Here is a 21,025-nt window from a genome sequence, read left to right on the forward strand (position 1 = left end):
TCAGTCAACCTAAGAACAGTGCTTCTATTTCAGCTGTATGTAGAGATATGCATATATTCTTTGTTTCTTTTCTTACACCAATGAGTAATTTCATATTAGTTCTCTGCATACTGAAGTGAAGAAAAGAACCTTCACTTTTTAAGTTCTTTTTCATTAAATCAACCATTTTCTTTTCATACTATGTTTCATGAACTTTTTCTCTTTACCATCAATACTTTCAACCTGAGAATGGTTTTAAATTATTAGAGGCCATGCTAAAAAACCCAAACAACCAAGATTAATAGAAGGACAGTCTCTGCTATGAAAACTGTTAATTCAGTGTAATGGCTGCTCTGTTCTATTATGTTACAGTGAGAATTTATACACACCGACCAGCAGATCTGATTTACTTTTTATAGGTCTATTCAGAATTGTATGTAATTCTGATGGCATGGACTCCTCTATCCTTCTTTATATAAAAACTTGTGTTGTGACCAACTTGCTATTACAGACTGACACATTTAAAATTGCATACATTATTTAGTAATAGCTTATGTATAATTTTATTTGTTTTCAGAGTTACAATGTTCATGAGATATTCATAGAGAACACATTATATATTGTTGTTAAACACATTTTTGCCACAAAAAGTTGAGAGCATTGGTAGAAAATCCTATGTCAAGTTATGTGAAAATATTTATCACCTGTAACCATATTTTCATAAAACCAATATACACTTTACGTAATATTTTATCAGCAAATTCCTTCTTTTTGCAAATAACCTTTGCTCTATACTTATGCATGTTTGTAGTTCAGTGCATCAAATGCTTCTGTGTGTGTGTGTGTGTTTTTGCAATGCACAGGAAAAATACTAGTTTACTCCTATGGTAACTGTAAATGTCAACACCACTGGACCCAAGAATGGTGAATTACTAGATCTTAATTTTAGCGAATAATCACCTTCATATTTTTCTACCTAATGCTGAACAAAACATTAATTGGCATTTACCTCCTAATGTTTACAGAACATAGACTGTATATTTCAAAGACATAATCCTTACCAGCTATATACTGACTTTTATTTTAATATCTATTATATAAATTAGGACTCTGTTGAATTCTTATACTGAGGAACAAATGATAGTAACTTTATTTAAATACATGCACAGTACCGTGCACTACAGCATAATGAAGTATTATTTTTTAAATGGATGAATGAATCAATAGAAAAATAGATTTAATAAATAATTAACATTTTAAAGTCTGGATAAAAATGGGAAATCATGCATTTCAAGCAAAATTTTATTTTTTCCTTTTTTTTTTATGAAATCTCTGAGAACTTAAGACATGCAGAGCTGAGAAGCAGCTCACTCTGAACAAAGAACAATGTTAAGACTGCACAAAAAGTTTTGCTTGAGATTGTTTATATGCAAGACTGAAAAAATTTGCCATTCTTCGACTTCCCTTCAACATTAGACAGTGCTGTGCAAACCTCAGGCAAATCCCTGTATTATGATTTCTAAGCTGTTAGGAAGTCTCTCAGAGAGCTAAGAAAGTTAAAACCTGAGCAACTGCCTCACCAAAATTTATGACAAGAAATGTCTGGATTTCAGATAGCAGACTACGAAAGGGTAATAGACAACAGGTCATCATTTCCTTGAGAGATTAATTTAGGGGATGAGTAATTATGGACAACATAAATTTATAAATTATTATGACACAAAAAATATGTTCAGTTTTCTAATATTTGGAGTTCTATGTCTCAATATTTAGCATATGTTACTATGTCAATCAACTTATGAAACAAATGAAAAGTGAGTATTTACTTGAAATTAATTTAATGTTTTTCCCTACCCAAACATTTGTCTGGACATTGACAATGCAATCAGAAGAACTGTAAATTTTCAGAAGTGAGTCTACTCCAGTGAGTTTGATTAATTATGCATTAACCCATTTCTCTGAAGCATCCTTCACTAAATCTTTGGTGGGAAATGCACTTTAATTAGGCATGAGCTTTGGTTATTTGTGTGCATATGCACTATGCTATTGGTCTTTGTGGAGAATGATTTAAAGTTTGCCATGTTACAGAGATGTATTGCTTATGAAAATAATTCCAGGGTTTCAACAAACACTGATGGCTAGTTTTGCAATTATTATTATCTTCACTCAGCATGATCTTAGTCCCAAAGTTTTTGCTCAAACTTTCATCAACTTTTAATCTTAACAAAAACTTTATCTAACTTATACAAGAACAATCATGGCCATTTATACTGTGCATATTGTTAGATGTTTTCAGCAGGTACAGTTACTCATGTACATAGGAGTTATCAGAATAACTTACAGGATTTTAATACTTATACTGTTGAATAAAAATATTCTCAGGATAGAAAGAAATCATAAACTAAAAATACAGGTTAATGAGACCTGCAATGATTCTACTCTGAAACAGGTCAGATTGACTATTCATGTAAAGATGTTTGATTGAAGAGATACTGTTGAACTTATGGCATATGGTTATCGTAGTAGAAAAAGCTGAAACAGAATAGAGAGAAAATCAAATCATCCATGACATTCTCTTCCCATATTCCATGGCAAAATTAGACCACAGATTAGTAAATGGTAACGCATGCAACAAAAAAATATGCTGTATCACTGTATGTAAACATCTGCTTTCATCATGCAAAATGCCTACAAAACTGTGACAACATTTTTTTCTAGTAGCATAGTTTTACATCAGCTCAGCTACAGAACAAAATTAAACCAAAATTCAAGATTTTGCAAATAGAAGATATTCTAAAATTCTTGAAAGATTTCCAGCATAAATATTCCAAAGCCCAACAAAGCTAATTTTTTTTTGTTTGTTTGTTTTTTTTTTTGTTTTGTTTTTTTTTTGGTTTTTTTTTGTTTTTTTTTTTTTTTACTAAACTACATAGGCTTATTCCTTGCTGTGGTTCCTTGTTCTTTTGATGATAGAAGAGAAAAGACCAGTTTTTGGAGGTGGTCCCATCAACATGGGGGCTTGATTCTTGTGAGTAATTTTTATCTGGGGAAGAAAGAAGAAAAACAGAGTTACCCCTTGAGCTAGTTCAGTTCCAACTGTCTGAGATGCCTGATTTATCTTTATATATAACTTCTAGACCTGCATCATTTAATTGAAGCTGAAAGGAAAATACCTGGGTTTTTTTTATGAATGATGTTCTGTATGCACTAGACCAGTCTATGTGTAATAGTTTTTCCACAAATAATTTAAATTATACACAAAATATTAATAAACACATGCAATAAAATACATGCCAATATACAATCTTACTTTTTGAGTGTGGGATTTATTGCTTGCTGTTGAGGAAGAATTTAAAAGTTGGAAAGAACATACATGATGACAGACCAAGCTGTTGCCTGTTATTAAGATATAAGCTATGTCTTTACATGCTTTATTTATACATCTAATCAAGCTGTACTCTTTTACTACAGGACAGTACTTAATTTCAAAACAGCAATGGTGAACAAAAGTATAAAGTTAATACACACGAAAAGATCCAAAAAGATGAACTAGCATTCTAATTTGTTAATTAATTGTTAATAGAATAGACTCAAATATTGAAAAGACTATTTAAAACACTTTTTAATACTGCTCTAAAGCCACCCGTTTTGATTTCTTTGATATAGAACTACGAATCACCTTAAATGAGACAACCTTAAAGTAGATTATGTCTGCAATTTTCTCTAATTCAAGTCTAAATTAGAGAAGACATTTTATGAATGTATGCTATGCTCAAAGCTAATTGAAAGCAATTATCAAAGTGGCATTTTGTCTGTGACTTTAAGATACATTGTAAGATAATAAATGATTCTCATTATGTAATAAAAAGGTCACATCTTGCCTTTGGGCTAGTGACGTTAGGAGTTTTTCAAAAGCAATCCGAGACATTTTCTTTAGTGAACTACGACTAATACAAGAACCATCACTTATTAAATATCAGTTGTCACCTGCATAGTACCCACATCAGAGATGGGTATCTCTTTCAAAAAGAAACACCACCTCATTAAAAACTGGAAAAATATATCTCTTAAAGTGCATAGCTGACATTTTCAAGTTACAATGAATATCCTTCACTTGTCATTCACTAATAGTAAATGAAACAAAAAATGTACGTCACGTGAAGAGGCTCATTAAAATATAGATCAGGACATTTCTTGGGGTGGAAATTTACTTTACAATGTAAGAAGACAGAAACATAAAAATCTCAACAGAGTCTGTGTCTTGGTTTAACTCTATTAGAGCCTTTACTCTCCAAATGCTCATTTTCATGCCACCTTAGTTCATTAACTTCAGATTTCATGTGGGACCTCTTTTTGTCAACACTATTCATCAGTATCGAATATAGCATACGGGGGGTTCTTGGCAATGTAGTTTACTTTCACATGGATAATAACTGTGGCTTTCAAAGACTGGCACCAATATATTTTCTCACAATAAATTCTGCTTCAGGCATCACTCTGGAAGCCAAATCTGTAGCTGGGGTAAGCTGGCATTATTCCATTGATGTCAGTACCAGCTGATGATCTGGTCCTGGAAAACTGCCTATTTTTGTAACTTCCACATGCTTCATAAGACATATTTTGGGGATCGGGAGCAGTGATGATATCAACCTGATCCTGAGGATCATGACATGAAGCAATCTACAGCTGGTATGAGTGAATTTTTTAAGTCATAAAGGGTTTAGCTTATTGCAAGATTTGGCCATGATGTGGCAGTAGGAATGCCTTTAAATTTCCTTTCTGAGGTATAACATAGTAATTCCATCCTAAAGTGAATAAAAGAGCAAAGCTTGCGTGTCGGGTTGGGGCTGTTCAATGCTCCTCAGGATGAATGCAATTACATACTGAGTAAATGTTTATCATTTGTAATGTTCTTTCTTGGCTTGAGCCATCTGTTTCAGAGACCACAACCTCTTCAGCATGTTGCTTCCTATCAGCTGAGATCAGCTAACATGCCTGAACATGATTAACCACTACCATGCATGGGACGAGTTCTATATGCCTCTCTCCAAGACGTATTTTCAACCTTTATAAATAGGCACAACTTCAATGGTGTAAAATATTTTGCATTCTGAAAATGCTACAATAAAGTGTAAATTTAAGTATATTTTTTTTACTTAGTCATGGTAGTGTCTATTAACATTGCATTGGTTAGCAATGATAACCATCAAATTCCTCACTTACCTACTCTAAGAAAAATTCAATAAATTGAAACATCTTATTTTTGGCTGCTGAAAAAAGATCAGTATGTTTCTGAACCATTGCAGTACTTTGCCTGAAGAAGGCTAATTTTGTCTTTCTCAATACTCTCAGGCACTGCATTTCTGCCCTGGTCTGTCACTTCTGCTTCTGTTCTCACACTGGCAGCACTGCCAGAGTTGGAGCTGTGAGTCTGGGTGACAAGTGACAGTGCTCACTTCAAGATGGGAATAAGCACTGAGGATCTCAGAGAAATAGTGTTGTAGGTCAAAGTAGGGCCTAACATTGGAAGTGCTCTATGGGAGGACAAAAAGAAAGTTTGAGAGAGAGAGGGAGAGAGAGAGAGAGAGAGAGAGAGAGATCTTTACTTGGAAGCAACAGAGACTATGTTAAGTTAAAAATTCCTACTTACAGCTCTATAGAGATTCTGTGTGTGTGTATATACAGGGAAGTGTCTAAAGACTAACATTTACCATTCAGTTTCTCTTCCATTCAGCAAGCATCTTCATGTCTTTTTTAGTAGAAATGCAATTACAAAAGTTTTTAAAAAGACCCTTCTTTAAAATTTTTAATGCTTCCTAGATTCACCTGTGAATCACATACACACATGCACATGAAAAAAAGAGATTGCACAGACAAAAATCCAGAAAGCTAAAATCCTAACCTACTGTATTTTTAGGAATTGATAACATATACTCATAGAAATTACTATGCAATTCTGGAAACCAATTTTTGAGATCACTTAATTTATTGAAAATTTGTAATAACTTGAGGGTAATATAGAGAACACTTTAAATATAAATTGAATGCCTGAATTGCTGCTAGAAGAAAAAAAACCCAAACAAACACACAACCACCCCACAAAATCCCAGCCAACCAAAAAAAAACCCCCAAAACAACAACCCCCCCTCCCCTAAACAAACATGAACAAAAAAAAACAACAAAAAACAACCAACAAAAAAAACAAACAAAAAAAAAAAAAAAAAAAACAAAACCAAAACCAAAAAAACCCACCCACAAACAAAAAACCCCAAACAAACAAGAAATTATTTTACATACTTGGCATAAATGTATATTCAAATATAGACAAAATCAGAAAATAATAGAATTCCATTTCAGGGGTAAATATGTAGCCACCTGAATTGCTAAGATACTGTGGATTTTTGTTGTAAGCCTGCTTCACAACATTCTAGTCTAAACTTAAAGTGTTGAAGCCAATGAGAAACCTCTTATTTGCTAATTGAAGCCAAGATTTTATCCCACTAGGCTTGGTATATATAGTAAATATTTATCTAGCAGAAAAATCTTGCATTTGCAGAAATCACCCTTCCAGTATTAAAAAGTATGTCCAGTGATTGTATTCGTGGCAAGGAACACTAGGTCAAATTGAAAGAGCATAATTCTCAAAAGAACAGATGATAATAACTCCCTACATGTCAATAGAAAATTTTGTGATAAAGAAGAAGCCTGAATTTTTGATACTAAAAATACTTACGAACTCATAAACCAGGCCTTTATTTGTTTTAGAAGCAGGTCAGAGTTTCAAAATGCCTTGAAGCCACATTAATATCTACTAAATGAAATGCAGTGAGCATCAAAATTTTTAGCATGATAACAGTATCTTTTAGGTCAGTCAGTTTTGCTTTCATGTTCCTTTTTCTGCAGTACATGCTGGTTACCTTTATGCTTCAAAGAATGCCTAAACATTTACTATTTACTATTTCAGAAGTCATGGTGCTATAAATACATGTTCTAAAGTATTGCACTAGCTGACAATAGAAAACTGGAAACAGAGCTAATCAGCTCTGCTGATAGTATTTCAATTAAGTTTAAAGAACTTGTTACTGTATTTTAAAGACAGACAGAAAAAACTGCCAGAAAAAATCCCCAGCCTTATCCAGCTGGATCTTGTATTTTTTGGTCACTTTTTTACATGTTCTCAGCAGGGTTTAGATGGTAGTTGTTTTGAGGCTAAGAGGGTTTTCTCAGTCTAGATACCCAAATGCTGCTCTTCTTACAGGAAATGGAGGGATGCAACTCCTCTGTATAACAGGAGTACCAAATACTTTTATATTCCTTAGGTGATCAAGAGTGTATGGGGAATCACATTATGAATCAGAGGGATAGAATGTAGGCACTGCTGAGCAAAATTAACCTGTGACTTGCATCATGTGGCATTTCGGGCAAAATCTCTCAGATCTAGACTAGTTGTTTTAAAAGCATTATGCAACACATCTTAAATAAATTTCTAAACAATATTATTGTGCAAAGCGCAATCAAATCTAATCAGTTTGGCATTAATTAAGCTCTAATAATATACTCTAGTCTCTCTCCTAAGTAGTGTGATCCGTTTCCCCTTCACACAGGTAGATTGGAAAACGTTACGGTGTCATCATAATTTTTAAACATACTGAGAAAATGACAGAGCTGCAAAATTAAAATAAATGATTAATGGCATTTTTTTCATGTTTTGTACTAATAGGTATCACTGAGGTTTTAAATTAATAGAGCTGTCAGCTCAGGGTTGTTACAGATCCAGTGCAGAACAAAAATGGAAATTATGTATTCCACAGATACCTAAAGATGACACTCTGGAATATTTTAAATTTTAATTAGTAGGTGCAATTGTTTTTCCCCCTCCTCCCAAAAACCACTGCAAATTAATTGGCAATTAGTCACAACTAATTCTTTTCTTAACAATCTGAACTGGAAAGAAAGGTGCACTACACATGCTAGAGTATTTGTCTGGGGTGCAGAAAGCACACATGCAGTAAATTGCTTTGTCAATTACAAAAACTACTGTTGTGAAATTAAGGAAAAAATACGCATACATAAACAAAAATAATTAAAGTGCAGTGTACCTGTGACCACAAAAAATAATGCCCAGCTGCAAAATAAAATGTTAAAAACTCAATAAATCAATCTGGCCTTGGAACAGAATGCACACTGCTTCTCAAAAGGGAAAAAAAGTGCAGCGTTTTCATATAACATCAAAAGTCTTCTCTAGTGATTTTCATTTTTGGGTTAACTATGTAGCAATTGGCTAACTTCTACTGAAATCAGCCACCATATCTAGGACCCAGCTCCTGTTTGCTCTAAAGTGGCAGATGCAGTAGGTCAAATTCTCTCATTATAAAGAACTGATAAGAAAATAATGGTACAACCAGAGACATGGAAAGAAGATACTTTACAGACAGAGTCTGGAACACAGCTGCTGCTGCTTCAGGTGATGTGTGAGGTACTGGAAACAATGAATCTACATAAAAGCAAATCTGTAACTCTTTTAGTTTTCTCACCTAGTTCTGGCACACAGCTTGGTTTGGTTTGGTTTAAGTTCTTGTTTCTCTCTGTATTTAACTACAGGACCGTAGGATCCCTGCACCCTGGCTCATCACGTATCTAGAGATTTAGTTTATCTAAAGGAAAAACTGTAGAGAAACCACTCATTCAAAACTTATTTTTAAGGTGCATTCAAATGACAGTATTTTGAAATACGAATTTTGTGTAACTTTATTCCATGATTTACTCCAAGTTAACAGTAAACAATCAGGAAACAATTCTGGAAATACTGTGTCTCAGATATCCGTGAAACTGTGTTTCTGGCAATCCATTAGGTGAGCTCTGACTATGGGTTTTTATTTTTGTTTCTTTATTTAAGCAATATTCTTGCATCTTCTATAGACATTTCTTTCTTCCACTTTTAATCTAGTGTTTCTAGAAGCTTGACACTCTTTCAGATATCATGCCAAGCAAGTCAGGAAAAGATGAAAGAACATAAATTGCAGTTATTTCTAATTAGGATGGAACATTGTTATAGATTTTTTCAAAACATTGCTAATAATTTATGTAGCTAAATTGAAAGATTACTTTTCTTAAAAAAAACCCTGATGGCTAAAGCTAGAAGTTTATTGAATTAACTTGAGAGTCTTTGAAGTTTCATTACTATTAATGACCCGTTTGGAGATCAGGTGAAACCATAGATATCTTTCATGTTGCTATATTTGTCTGGGAGAGCTCTGATAGAATTTCCTCCTTAGCTAATCAGACAAGATGTTTAACATAATATTAACATTATCTTTCCTTCTCCCAAAGAGTCTTCTATAAAAAAATAAACAGGGAAAACAATACAATTTGATGCTCAGATGCTTCATCTTATTATACCAGAGCAGAGTGACTTCGTTAGATGCTGCATTCTGCATGTGTTCAACACACTGAATAATTCTGGATGACAGATTTTTACATCAAGCCACTCACATTTTTAAGGATGCACAGAACCTACATGAGCATGTACCTGCTCTCCTGTATGGATGATAGGTGCATAAGCAATGCATCATAAAAGATTTTAAAAGGAACACACAACTATTTGTTTAGTCCTAAAATTGATCACAGGACGGAAAAATCACTGATCACAGCTTCTGGAGAACCACTGCATTATCGACCACATTCCACAATATTTTCTCAGAGCTCACATTATCATTTTGGAGGAGCATGGCCTCCATATGCATGAGAAAGGACAGTGTCAGCAACTCATGCTATTTGTGTGAAACTTTCTTCCCAGTCAAAAAGGAGAAGACACAAAGAGAAACACGTTGATTTCTTCAAGAGAAAGTAAACTTCCAAGCCTGCATGTGCAGGCTGTATCCTATACATAATAGGGATTTGAGGCCAAACTTGCTTTCCTGAATAGGCATAATAGAAAAACAGGAGAATTTTGATCAGGTTGAACTTAATTTCTTGAAAAATAATTTGGAAAATACTCTCATTTATATCAAAATCTGAAGCAATGTAGAAAAGTACTTTTGAGCTTAAGTACTTGCAAGCCGGGCAAGAGTTCATTCAATACATGCTGATTCTATGAACTTCTTTCTCACTTAGTCTCTGTAATATTTATAGGTCAGTCCTTAACACTACTGAACTTAGATGACACTGAAGTTCCTAAGATATAAAAAAAAAAAAAAAAGTGTGTTATTTCAGCTTCATAAAAGACAGTTGAAGAGGGAAAGACAGCAGGTTTTGTTTTTTGCTCTTTGGTTTTTTGTTTCTTTTTTAACAACAGCATTCTGGCTGGGACACAAAAGAATCAAAAACCTGAGGCTCAGCTGCTGTGTCTCACTGATGTGTGCAACCTAACAAGGTGCAGACCTCTCTCTCCTAAAACTAGTGAGATGGTATATCCAAATAGAACTGCAGCTTTTTCCTTCAAACAACATAGCCAGTAAACTAATAAGTGCCTTGCCTCAGCATCCTAATGAGAAAAGAGGTAGCCTGGGAATGTCTCCCTATGTCTCTGCACAATGCAGGAAGGGCAGCATCTTGTATATACAGGCCTCAATTTCTTATAAGGATTAGAGAAAGAAACTTCCTAAGAGGCAAAAGGAAAAGGAAAGTCAAATTATCACAAGTGTCCTAGGGAACTAGACGTAGAAAGTTCTTTATCTGTCCATGACGATTTTTTTTTTTTTAAATTTAAAAATGTGTCATTATTCATTTGTTTTCATTTTGGGAGAAAATGGCAGTTTTTCTCTAAAAAAGACAAATATCATGATTTTTATACTGGCCTCCTTATTAGTTTTCTGAAATTTGAGCTCTTTCTGGCCCAAATGACTGATTACATAGCTGATTAAGCCTAAAGTATTATTTTGATTTTCTGGGGGTTTTGTATAGACTCTGGTTTGGATACACATCACAGATATCACCCTGGTATTTACATGATCAAGAACGCTTTGGCTTCCAAAGAAAGATCACCGTGAAGCACAAACTCAGATATCAAATCTTGATCTTTGGTTGAGCGAAACCTAATATTCACCTATGTCTAAGGACATAGATGGGTATTATCTTCCTATTATCTAAGGAAGAATTCCTAGCTACTTGCAGATAACTTAAAGAAAAAACCTCTACTGTAGTTAGAATTAGTGGGGAAGAAAGAGGTCAGACCATATACATTTTTTACTTTGTAAGATGTAGGAAACAGAGTGTGGCACATATACAATAATGCAAGGAGCTATTGCAATAAATACTGAAACTCCTCAGTATTTAAAATAATTTAAAATACTATATGTTATAATTACAATTTATAGATTAAAAAAAACCCCCAAAATGAATAAAATAACAAAAAATAATAATACTATATCTAAATTCATAGAGGTGCATTGGTATAGCAAATAGTTCAAGTATTTTTTCCTCAAATACTAAACAAGTACATTCAACTGCAACACATTTTCTTGCACAGTGCCAAGTATGTTCTCATAACAACGATATAGCAAAAAGAATAGGTTCCTCAGAAGAGTGTATGCCATTTCTATCCCCTTTAAAACTGGACAGCAATATTTGTCAATAGTAATTTACTGTTTCCTCAGGACAGTAATTGAAATGCAAGAACTGTCTTTTTTTCCAGGTTTGTTCTCAATTGCACTGGCAGCTTGTGCTAGAATTATCAATCAGGTAGCAGGGATTCTGCACAGAGGAAGCATCAGGAGAAAAAAAAAAAAAAAAAAAAAAAAAAAAAAAAGAAAAAAAAGAAGCACATGTTATTGCCAGCAACCTTCCATAAGTTCTCTTCCATAATCTGGCAACTGAAAATTTCCATGTCTTTTTCCTGAATAAGTAACTGCTGGGTTCAGCACTGTTGCTCTGCACTGAGCCATCACTGTAGAAAAGGTAAAGATAATATCTCATAACTCCAAAAGGTTTTCTGCAACAAATCTCATAAAATCCCCACTGTTCTGCCTTCACACAGTATGTGTTTCTATGGTTCTCCTCACACTGCAGAATCTGAGCACTTCCCTAGAGAATGAGAGTTCAGCATTCTTCACACTGTTCAGCCGTACGCTATGGTGCATCTCATAAACACAAACTACCACAACCCTCTTCTCTCATCCTAACCCATATATTATCAGTTTCATGCCCATTAGCACCTTCATGTACATCACCCTTTTAATTTTTTGCGTAAATTTAAATTCTACCAGCGACATAAAGCTCATGAAAGGAATCCAGTACCCTTTTTTTGAAAATTGCTCCCATTTGTAGTGGGATTTCTTCCTTGTCACAGTACTATTTTGTTATATTTACAAGCTGCAAGGCTACAGCAATTCATCTACTTAAAAGCACAGGTCTTCTTTAGGGAAGCAAAATTAATAGAACTTTATATTAAAACATACTAATAAGAGTACACAGGACAATAAAGAATTTGGCTTTCTTCAGCCTCCTCTCTGAATGCTTGGTTAGCCTCTATAGTTTCTTGGAGATGAAAATGGAGAGTTCTTACAGGTGCACCTTTTCTGGCATTGTCTCTAAAGAGTCACTCAAAGAACCTTCTCTGAGAAAGTTCCTATCCTAGCCTAGCCTATCCTATCCTAGGTTATCCTAACCTATGCAGATTAATGTCTGTATGCCCTCACTTCATATGTGTGGGTACTGAAACAATAAACTAATTTCCTTTATTTACCCCTTAAACTGTAAGGACTTAAAAAAATATTAGTCCTATTGTATAATTGAAGCAGAACAGTTAAGACTTCAGCTTTAATTAAAACTTTCTTGATATGAACTCTGAAAAACACAATACAAAAGCTTTCTAAATGTAAAGACTAACATTAATTACTTTCTACATTTTAGCATCAAAACAAAGATTGAATTTTTCTCAGCAATAGAGAGCCTAAATCTGATACACCATCATAAATAAATGGCCATATTGGGTAAAGGGATACTGAGACTGCACTCTTCAAGTATTTTCCAAACTTCTGAAATAGATGTCTTCTAATTCCACTTTAACCTGTGTTTGAATTCAGAATGATAAACTGAAAATGCAGGGAGTACTGAAGTATATAAAAACAGTTTGTGAAGATGTTATTTAAGAAAATTGAGTTAATACTGATGAAAACAGTTGTCTTCTAAACACAAGAAATATTTCTACCAGTGAAAAAGAGGAGAAAGAAAAATAATCAGTTGCAGTTACCGTGCAAGGAGTTTGCATCCAAGGTTCTCCATCTATCTGCATAGGCAGAGACTTGCTGGTCCTAAAGGTACAAATTTCAGCATATAAGAAAAAGGAACTAGAAAAAATTGATAAATGTATTTATTAAAAAGGCACATATGTGATGGCATACAGATATAACCCTGATTCACCCTAAACTCCTATGAAATTTCCAGTATGACTCAATATGCTTACAAATGTAACATAGTCAACTTTAAAAGCTTAGTCTGATTTTCAGCACACAAAGCGAAAACATGGCAAATTTTCATGTATCTTTCTAGTAATACACTACTCTTTCATGGAAGAAGAGGTTGTAATTTGTGAAATGAATGAATGACACAATAACTTCTGGAAGAAACCTTAATAACAGAAAAGACAAACAAATTTGTGCTATTTTTTTATAATTTAGATTGCACGAGTATATAGTATATATATTATTCTACTATAAAGGAAATGAGAAAAAAAATTTAGGTCTATCATCACCACTTACTAGAATCACTGTGTCTGAGTTAGACAGAACACTCACGGAGAATGAAGTCTGTATTCAGAGTGTTTAACATGCCATGTTATAAATTTAAATTGTTAGCAAAGGGGTGCTGATTTCAACAGAAAGATACAGACAGTATTCCCTCTCTAGTTCTGGGTGTCACGTTAAGAAAAGTGTAACAAAACGAGAACAGAAAAAAAAATTTACTACATTTATGGTCTTCTCCAACCCTGTATTTTTTTATAGTAATAGTTTGCACACAAGACTATTAGAAACAGCACGGAGTGGATAAATGCAATAATGGAAAAATTAGTGACTCATGTTGGTCAATGGAAATTCTGGACTGGATGTTTTTTGAAAACAAACTAACATTTCATGGAATTATCCCCTACCACCTATGGCCATAACGGAAGGAAGGGAAGAATGTTTAATGAGCTCTCAGTTTATAGTTCAGGAAGGGTTCCTACTTATTTTTTTATTGTTGCTCTTCTGTTTTAGGCTCATAATTGCAGAGCTTATGGGTTTAATAAATTTTGGAAAATTCTTACTGAGCAATTCTTGACTGAAAAAGAGACGGTCAATTCCTTTTCAGTCCTTATTTAATCCAAAAGATAGAACAGTTACTTTTTCCTCGTGTTCTAATTCAAGTTCACTCTATTGTCAATGTTCTTATCTTAGAAATGATAAAAACACAATGAAATTAGAGTACTCCACCATCATCGGCTCGCACATACCAATAGATTTAATCATAGTGGCTTGTCAGTATTCAGTAAATAACAAATAAATTAGAAACAGAGCACTTTGACTTCCACAGATCAAAAAGTGCTTTACAATTACTAATTACACACTACTATTCCCTGGTGTGGTATGCATTATAAATGGGTTAAAATGTGACAAAGTAATGCTAAATTACTTTTGGCTTGAGAGTATATGTCAACAATAAACCCCAAGATGTTCATGTCTTATTCCTTCTGCTTCAAATGCTTGACAGTACTTCTTCACTGGAAAAAATGGCACTTGAATACAACATGTGAAGATTGAATGTAAACACCTCTTAGTTTTTTGACACATTTAAAGAAAGGAAGATGTATGGGCATAGAATATGGAATAGATTCATTTAGTATGAAAAAATGATACATCAACAAAAAAAAAAGTTATGACTGTTATACTACAAAAGAGAGTCAATACATAAAACTCTCCAGTTTCACTCCAACACTGCAGTGTAAATTAAAGCTGCTGATACCTGATGACAACAGATGAGCACTGGGCAAGCCGTCTTCCAGCACTTTTCAGACCTGTGTATATCTGTCCCATCTCCATGGCTCCTTCCAGACCCACCACTTCCATAAGCTGGTCACTTAGATCTGCAAAAGTTGAAAAAAATCCACATTTTGTCTTGACAGCATTTTGACAGCAGTCATATTGACCAATGAAAACTGTCAGAAGACAAACTGATAATAAAAGATGTGGAGAACAGAACTGGCAAAAACGATTATTCCTGAGGAGAATTGCAGCTTTAAGTTGGACACAACTGGGCCCAGCTGTCACATGATTCTACAATATCCTAACCAAAATTATTCTGAAATAAAATAATTATATCTGTGGTTTATTTTAATACATGAAGACTAAATAAATAATTTCATTACATGAGAAAATAAGACATTCCTTCATTTTGGCTACCTGACACACAAAGAATGAGATGTTTACAGTGCAGAAATTCATGCTTTTTATTTTTTCAACAGATATTTAAAATCTGCAAAGAAAAAGTCAGTGCTCCAGACCCTACAGGATCCTCCTCTATACAGTACTTTCCAGACCATCTGTACAACTCCAATGCACCCTTAATGTGCATGCATTATCATTATGAGATGTTATTATTTTTTGCATTGGATCAGTGCCTTAATTAGCACACAGAGGCAATGCAAAAAGGAAGAAAAACACTTTAACTATCCACCTAGCTTTCCAACTTCATCATGCTTGTTTGCACTCAGTTATATATTTTTCGTTTCACACTTCTTTTTGACTAAATAGTACTTTGGTATTGAACTTCCAAAAGTTTTAAAATAAATATTAGTTTAATTAGCTTCAAGGAGTAAGGAAAAATTCTGTGTACAATTTCAGGTACAGATACCTAAATAGTAATAAGCAGCCTGCTTTCAGAAGCAACGAAGCAAGGTAATGAAATACTATCCAGAATCAACTAGAGTGTTTAGCATGAAATGTTTTATATTCTCCTGCATAAATATATGGTGCCAAGACCAAATGGACAAGAAAAAGAAACATTTCTTTTCTAGCTGTATAATATGAGTATTTTATAAACTGGCTGTTAACGTCAATGTTTCCAAAAGGTGCATTGTTCAGTGAAGCAAAGCATTGAGATAAAATGCTGGAGTCTATCATCACACTGAAAACTCTGAAGAAAAGAGACCACAATGCCCTGTGTATTTTAAGCCCCTCAACCCTTAACGAAGGTAAAATTTCATGCTAAAAATTGTATCTATGAGGCTATTCCAAAGTTTCAACGGGAGTCTTTTCTGTTCACTTCTTTGGCTTTCAATGAAGGTAATTAACTGAAAGATGTATTGTGATGAGGGAAAAAATATATTAAAAGCAAATAGGATTTATGATCTGGATTATTTTGTTTCCAGCAGAAAATCTGATACTATCCAAAGCCTTCATTTTTCTTCCTATACTTTCTCAATATTTTCTGGTTTATTCATTTTCTCATTGCAGTGAAATCAGTTCCATATAATATTAATGAAGAAAAAAATAAACAATATTCTTGCCCATTAAGGGAAAACAATAAGATGGTCAAAAGCTTAAAATGAACAATATAATTAATTCTAGCTATATATTTTTATAGCTTGTATCCATGTAACACATGCTAGCCTAATTTTGTATGTCTGGCTTTTTTTTTTCTTAAAATGTTTCCCATAAGTAACTAACATTTAAACTTAAGTGAGATTTAAATAAATGCTGCTTTTCTTGGTAGCCACAGAGACTTAACTGGGAAAGAACGACTCATTTTCAAAAACTTATATATTATAAAGGCACACAGAACTTTTTAGATGTACTAAATCATTAAAATGTTTAGCCAAAGAAAACATCAAATTGCTATTCACTGGGCCATTAGAATTTTTTTTTTTTATTGGAAGGATAATTAAGAACAGATTTTTATTTCTGACAGCTCAGGCATCATGTGCAACATTCAGAATAGTGACATTTTCAGGGATATATATTTGATGCATCAGTTTTCAGGAGCTGTGAGAGTAGTCCGAGTAGGAGCAGGGTAATTAAGGGCCAAATCCTGCCCTTTGCTCTCTACTGCACTTTGCATTAAATGTGGTATATTAAACATTGGAAGATGGAACTGAACAATACTCTCATCTACCAAAAAAGTGAAGCCCTTTCAAAAACTTCACATTTGCAATGGCACATTCCCAAAGTGGAGTTATTTTAGGCCAAATATGAATATTTTTAGAATCAGGCTTAAATTAGACATAACTTTCCTTCAGAAGCAGTAAAAACCAAAGCAAATGTAACATGCAACTATTGACTGCATTAGTTCACACTCCTGCCCTTGCTGATATATTTGACCTGATGCTTTTGCATAGTCATATCCATTTCAACACATCCTTGAGATATATTGACTTTGATAAGAACTAGAGTGAAAAGTGGAAAAGGGAGTGTGTCTATTTTAGTCACACTCTTCAAGGATGTTACATGGCTATAGGTACACTGGTTGAATATAAAGGGCCAAGACATAAATAACGGGATGATATTTCTTCTTAAAAGGTCTCCACCAAAGACTTTGAAAGAGACTAAGTAAGCTCTGTTAAAGGAGATCTGATCTTCTGTTAAATTAACAGATAGGAAAGGGGAAGTCATTCTTCATTCTGGTGGAAGTTTATCACTGATTTTTCAGAAAGATCAGTGTGGGCCTCTGTACTGCTCAACATACACCCCAAAATAATCTGGAAATAGAAGCAGACAGTGAGTAATGAAGATTCAACGAAGGAAAAACAAAACCCAATTATAAAATAAGTTTAGGATTTTTATAGTACTGAGTAATGGGGCTTTACAAAGGCAGAAAGTTCAATATTTGTAACTTAATGCCCACAAGGAGAAAGAGCACTCACTACAGATATGTAGACTGTCATATACATATATATATATATAACATTTGGAAATAAAGATGGTGTGTGTGTCTCCATGTGTACATGCTTATTTTGCTGGACTATAATTGATACTGTCATGCTGGAATGAACATTGTGGAGTTACTGTGGCAAGTTCTATGAACATATCAGCTCAATGCTCAATTTATGATCATCAAATACTGCAATTGGTACATCCATAAGGTATGGAATTTGTAGTTCCAGTTCACTCAGCAATGCAGAGGAAGAAAAATAACTGGAAATGACAGATGAACAAATGTGGTAACAAATACAGAGCAACTTCTGTATGAAAATAAATTAGACTAGTAGCCTTCAGGAAGTAAGGAGATGAATGGAGGAAAGATGACAAAATACTAAGTGCAATGGAGTAGGTGAAGACAGTCATGTAATTCAGTATTTCTCAAATGCAAGAATTGAGTTTTATAGTATTTCTAGACAAGCAGGAAATCCTTTTAACATAATATCTTGTTGTGCCATGAGGCCACGTTAAACTGCAATTATTTAAATCAAAAATGATACATATTTGGTAGGATATCTTAACAGAAAAGAATCACTCTAAGTTTGCTCTCTTATGATTTATTTCTAATACAGGTTGGTGTTAGAGGTCAGATACTGAGCTACGCAAACTTGTGGGTTGATCTAGTATCACTATTCTTGCCGACTTCTTATGCATCTTATAAACTGTAGTGGAGAATAATGAATTCTGCCACTCACTAAACATCATTTGTCACTTAAAACAGTTTATAATGTGGATTTTTCTGTGACATGTATCCCTATTGTGTTGGAGACCTCACTGTGAAAGCACTCTTTTTGATCCTCAAATTATATTCTTGTGTATCTGTGTCTCTGACAACTATAAAGCAAAATATGTTTTTCTTTTTAGGGACACATTTCTTTCTTGTGTTTCTTCTGCATCCTATTGATTTTATTTTAAAGAGAAATAATCGGTGATTTTAATGATAAAATTCTCCAATGCATGTTTCACCTATTATAACTAGTTTTAGAAAGTTTAGGTTTAGGAAACTAAATGTTAGATTTTCAGGAAGAATTTCACAGTTAAGAGTGAACAAAAGCAAATATCAGATACTGAGCAGTTTTTCTTTCTAACCAGTTCATTTAGTTGCCTAAAGGAGAGCTGAGGTCTCATAGGTAAGCTATCACAGAGAGCATCTCAGTCCATTAGGAAAGTGTTTTCTGACTGGTGCCTTGGGGTTCCCCAGTCCGTTTGCTCTACTTTGAGCTCTGTGAAAGAGCTGAAGGCTCTCGCTTGTTTTCTATGTGAATGAGCCATTAGAGTGTGTGGGAATGTTTTCACAGCACCATGTCTCTCCTGTCTCTTCCACAAACCAAAGTACTTCACGTGTCTCCTCATATTAGCCCTGTCAGTAAACAAAGCCAGCTCTCCCAGGGGAGCAGCATGCTGAGGGGCATCTGACCCTTGCACTCATTCCTGATGGGCGGATAAAGCCACTAGGGAGCTGACTGCCCATTTCTTCCCACAAGGCAGCAGAAGAAGAGAAGTTCAAACAGAAACTTGCACAAGTGGCAGACAAAACATTGTATGTGACTGTAAGCCCTTTACAGCCCTTCCCAAGGCCCAGAGAAACACACTTGGAGACTTTAAAGTTTTGTAATAAGTTTACGTTATCCATTATCTTGGCGTTAGCTGAATGCTTCAATACTCAGAGTGAACACACAAGAGAAAAACACATTTGGAATTCATCTATGAAGATAAAGCAAGGAAAGCAAAATGGGGTAGGGGGTGGGTGGGAAGAAACATGGTGTGATTAGAAAAACTGATTTACATAGAGAAGTTTCCCCCTGTAATGGAACTGGTTTTGATATCCAATCTATCTTTGCAATATATAAATATTGCTGTCCTGGCAAGAGATTGAATGACTCTATTATAACTTGGGGTTACTGCACTCACTCAGGCACATTTGCATAAAAACACTGTTGGTCAGTGGTAAATCTGTCTCTGGCAGCAGTTTGTCTTCGAAGAGAAGGGGCGCCATAGCTTACTAAATGTAATCAAACCCTGGTAATCATCACTCTGGAAATTTTTGGTTCCAGTTAAAATACTGGATAAGAATTTGAAAGCTGGTATGATGCCAGAGGATCCTTGAAAAACTCCCAAGCTCAGTGCTCTGCACCACATGAATGCTTCAGTATCTTCCTAGAACACAGCATGTATTAAATCTCCAGTTACCCATTATGCAGGAATGTGAGGTCCCTTCCATATGCAGTGATAGGGACTGTTGTTAAAAAATGCTAGAAATGTGATTACTGTCATAATATTTTCCTGATTTCATACGAACACCTTTTTCTAATTCCTGGTTACAAAAAATTAGTAAATTCTGTGCAATCTGTACATCCTGGGTTTTGTTATGTCTTCCTTTAGAGAAGCTACCTGAAGTAACATTTGCCTCAGCATTTATAATTGTTTATATCAGAGCTGTATCTCAAGGCCCAGATGATGTCAATGCTCTGTTTTGTTACTGATTTGCAGACATATACAAAAGACAGCTTTCCTATCCAAGAATTTATAGACAAATAAAACAGACAAAGCATTGGGGAAAAAATAATATTATTATGTCCATTTTACAAAGTGAAAATTGTACACAGACATGTTTAGGTCCTGGAAAATATTTGTTCACGTATTCAGCTGAATATATTGTTTGTAGACCCAGAAGAGTCATAATATTATTTCTACCACATAAAGCTAAGCACAAGAGTTTTCAGAACTGACCTGGCCAAGATCACATGTGAAGTTTGGAGCAGACACAGGAAATAAATCAGCAAATCCTGAATTTTAACACTCTGTTATCAAAAGTCTGTTCTCTCACTTAATGTTGACTTCATAGTCAACATTATATATCAAGCATATATCTATATATATATATACATATCAACTCCTATATCTATGGTATGTCACCCTGGTTTTGAGTATTTTGTGTTGCTGAGTTTGCTTGTAAACATGAAAATCTCCAGTGGATCCATACATGTATTTCATGCCAGTATTGATTCTCTAGCTTTTATTTTTGTCTTATTTTGTTTTCCTAATATTAAAACAAAATAAGCTAAACTTTCCTCTTAGTGTGAAAGAAGATATATCACTGATGTAATTCTCACCCTGGAGAGATACTCAGATATGGTGATAATAAATTAGGCAGATAT

At 34.2% G+C, this 21,025-nt stretch overlaps 1 protein-coding gene across 1 annotated transcript in view; it reads right to left on the reverse strand.

The window, feature by feature from the left end:
- Window positions 1-551: 551 nt before the first annotated feature.
- Window positions 552-21,025, reverse strand: part of DGKB (diacylglycerol kinase beta) — a 335,774-nt gene continuing 315,300 nt past the window's right edge. The window contains exons 23-25 of the mRNA XM_041466733.1: window positions 14,917-15,037; window positions 13,169-13,229; window positions 552-3,022 (exon numbers count right to left, since the gene is read on the reverse strand). Coding sequence (XP_041322667.1) covers window positions 2,915-3,022; window positions 13,169-13,229; window positions 14,917-15,037 — 290 coding nt within the window. The 3' untranslated portion in view covers window positions 552-2,914. The remainder of the gene's footprint in view (window positions 3,023-13,168; window positions 13,230-14,916; window positions 15,038-21,025) is intronic.

This window comes from Pyrgilauda ruficollis, unplaced genomic scaffold (assembly GCF_017590135.1).
Source record: "Pyrgilauda ruficollis isolate IOZ18807 unplaced genomic scaffold, ASM1759013v1 scaffold2, whole genome shotgun sequence".
Taxonomy (NCBI): Eukaryota; Metazoa; Chordata; class Aves; order Passeriformes; family Passeridae; genus Pyrgilauda; species Pyrgilauda ruficollis.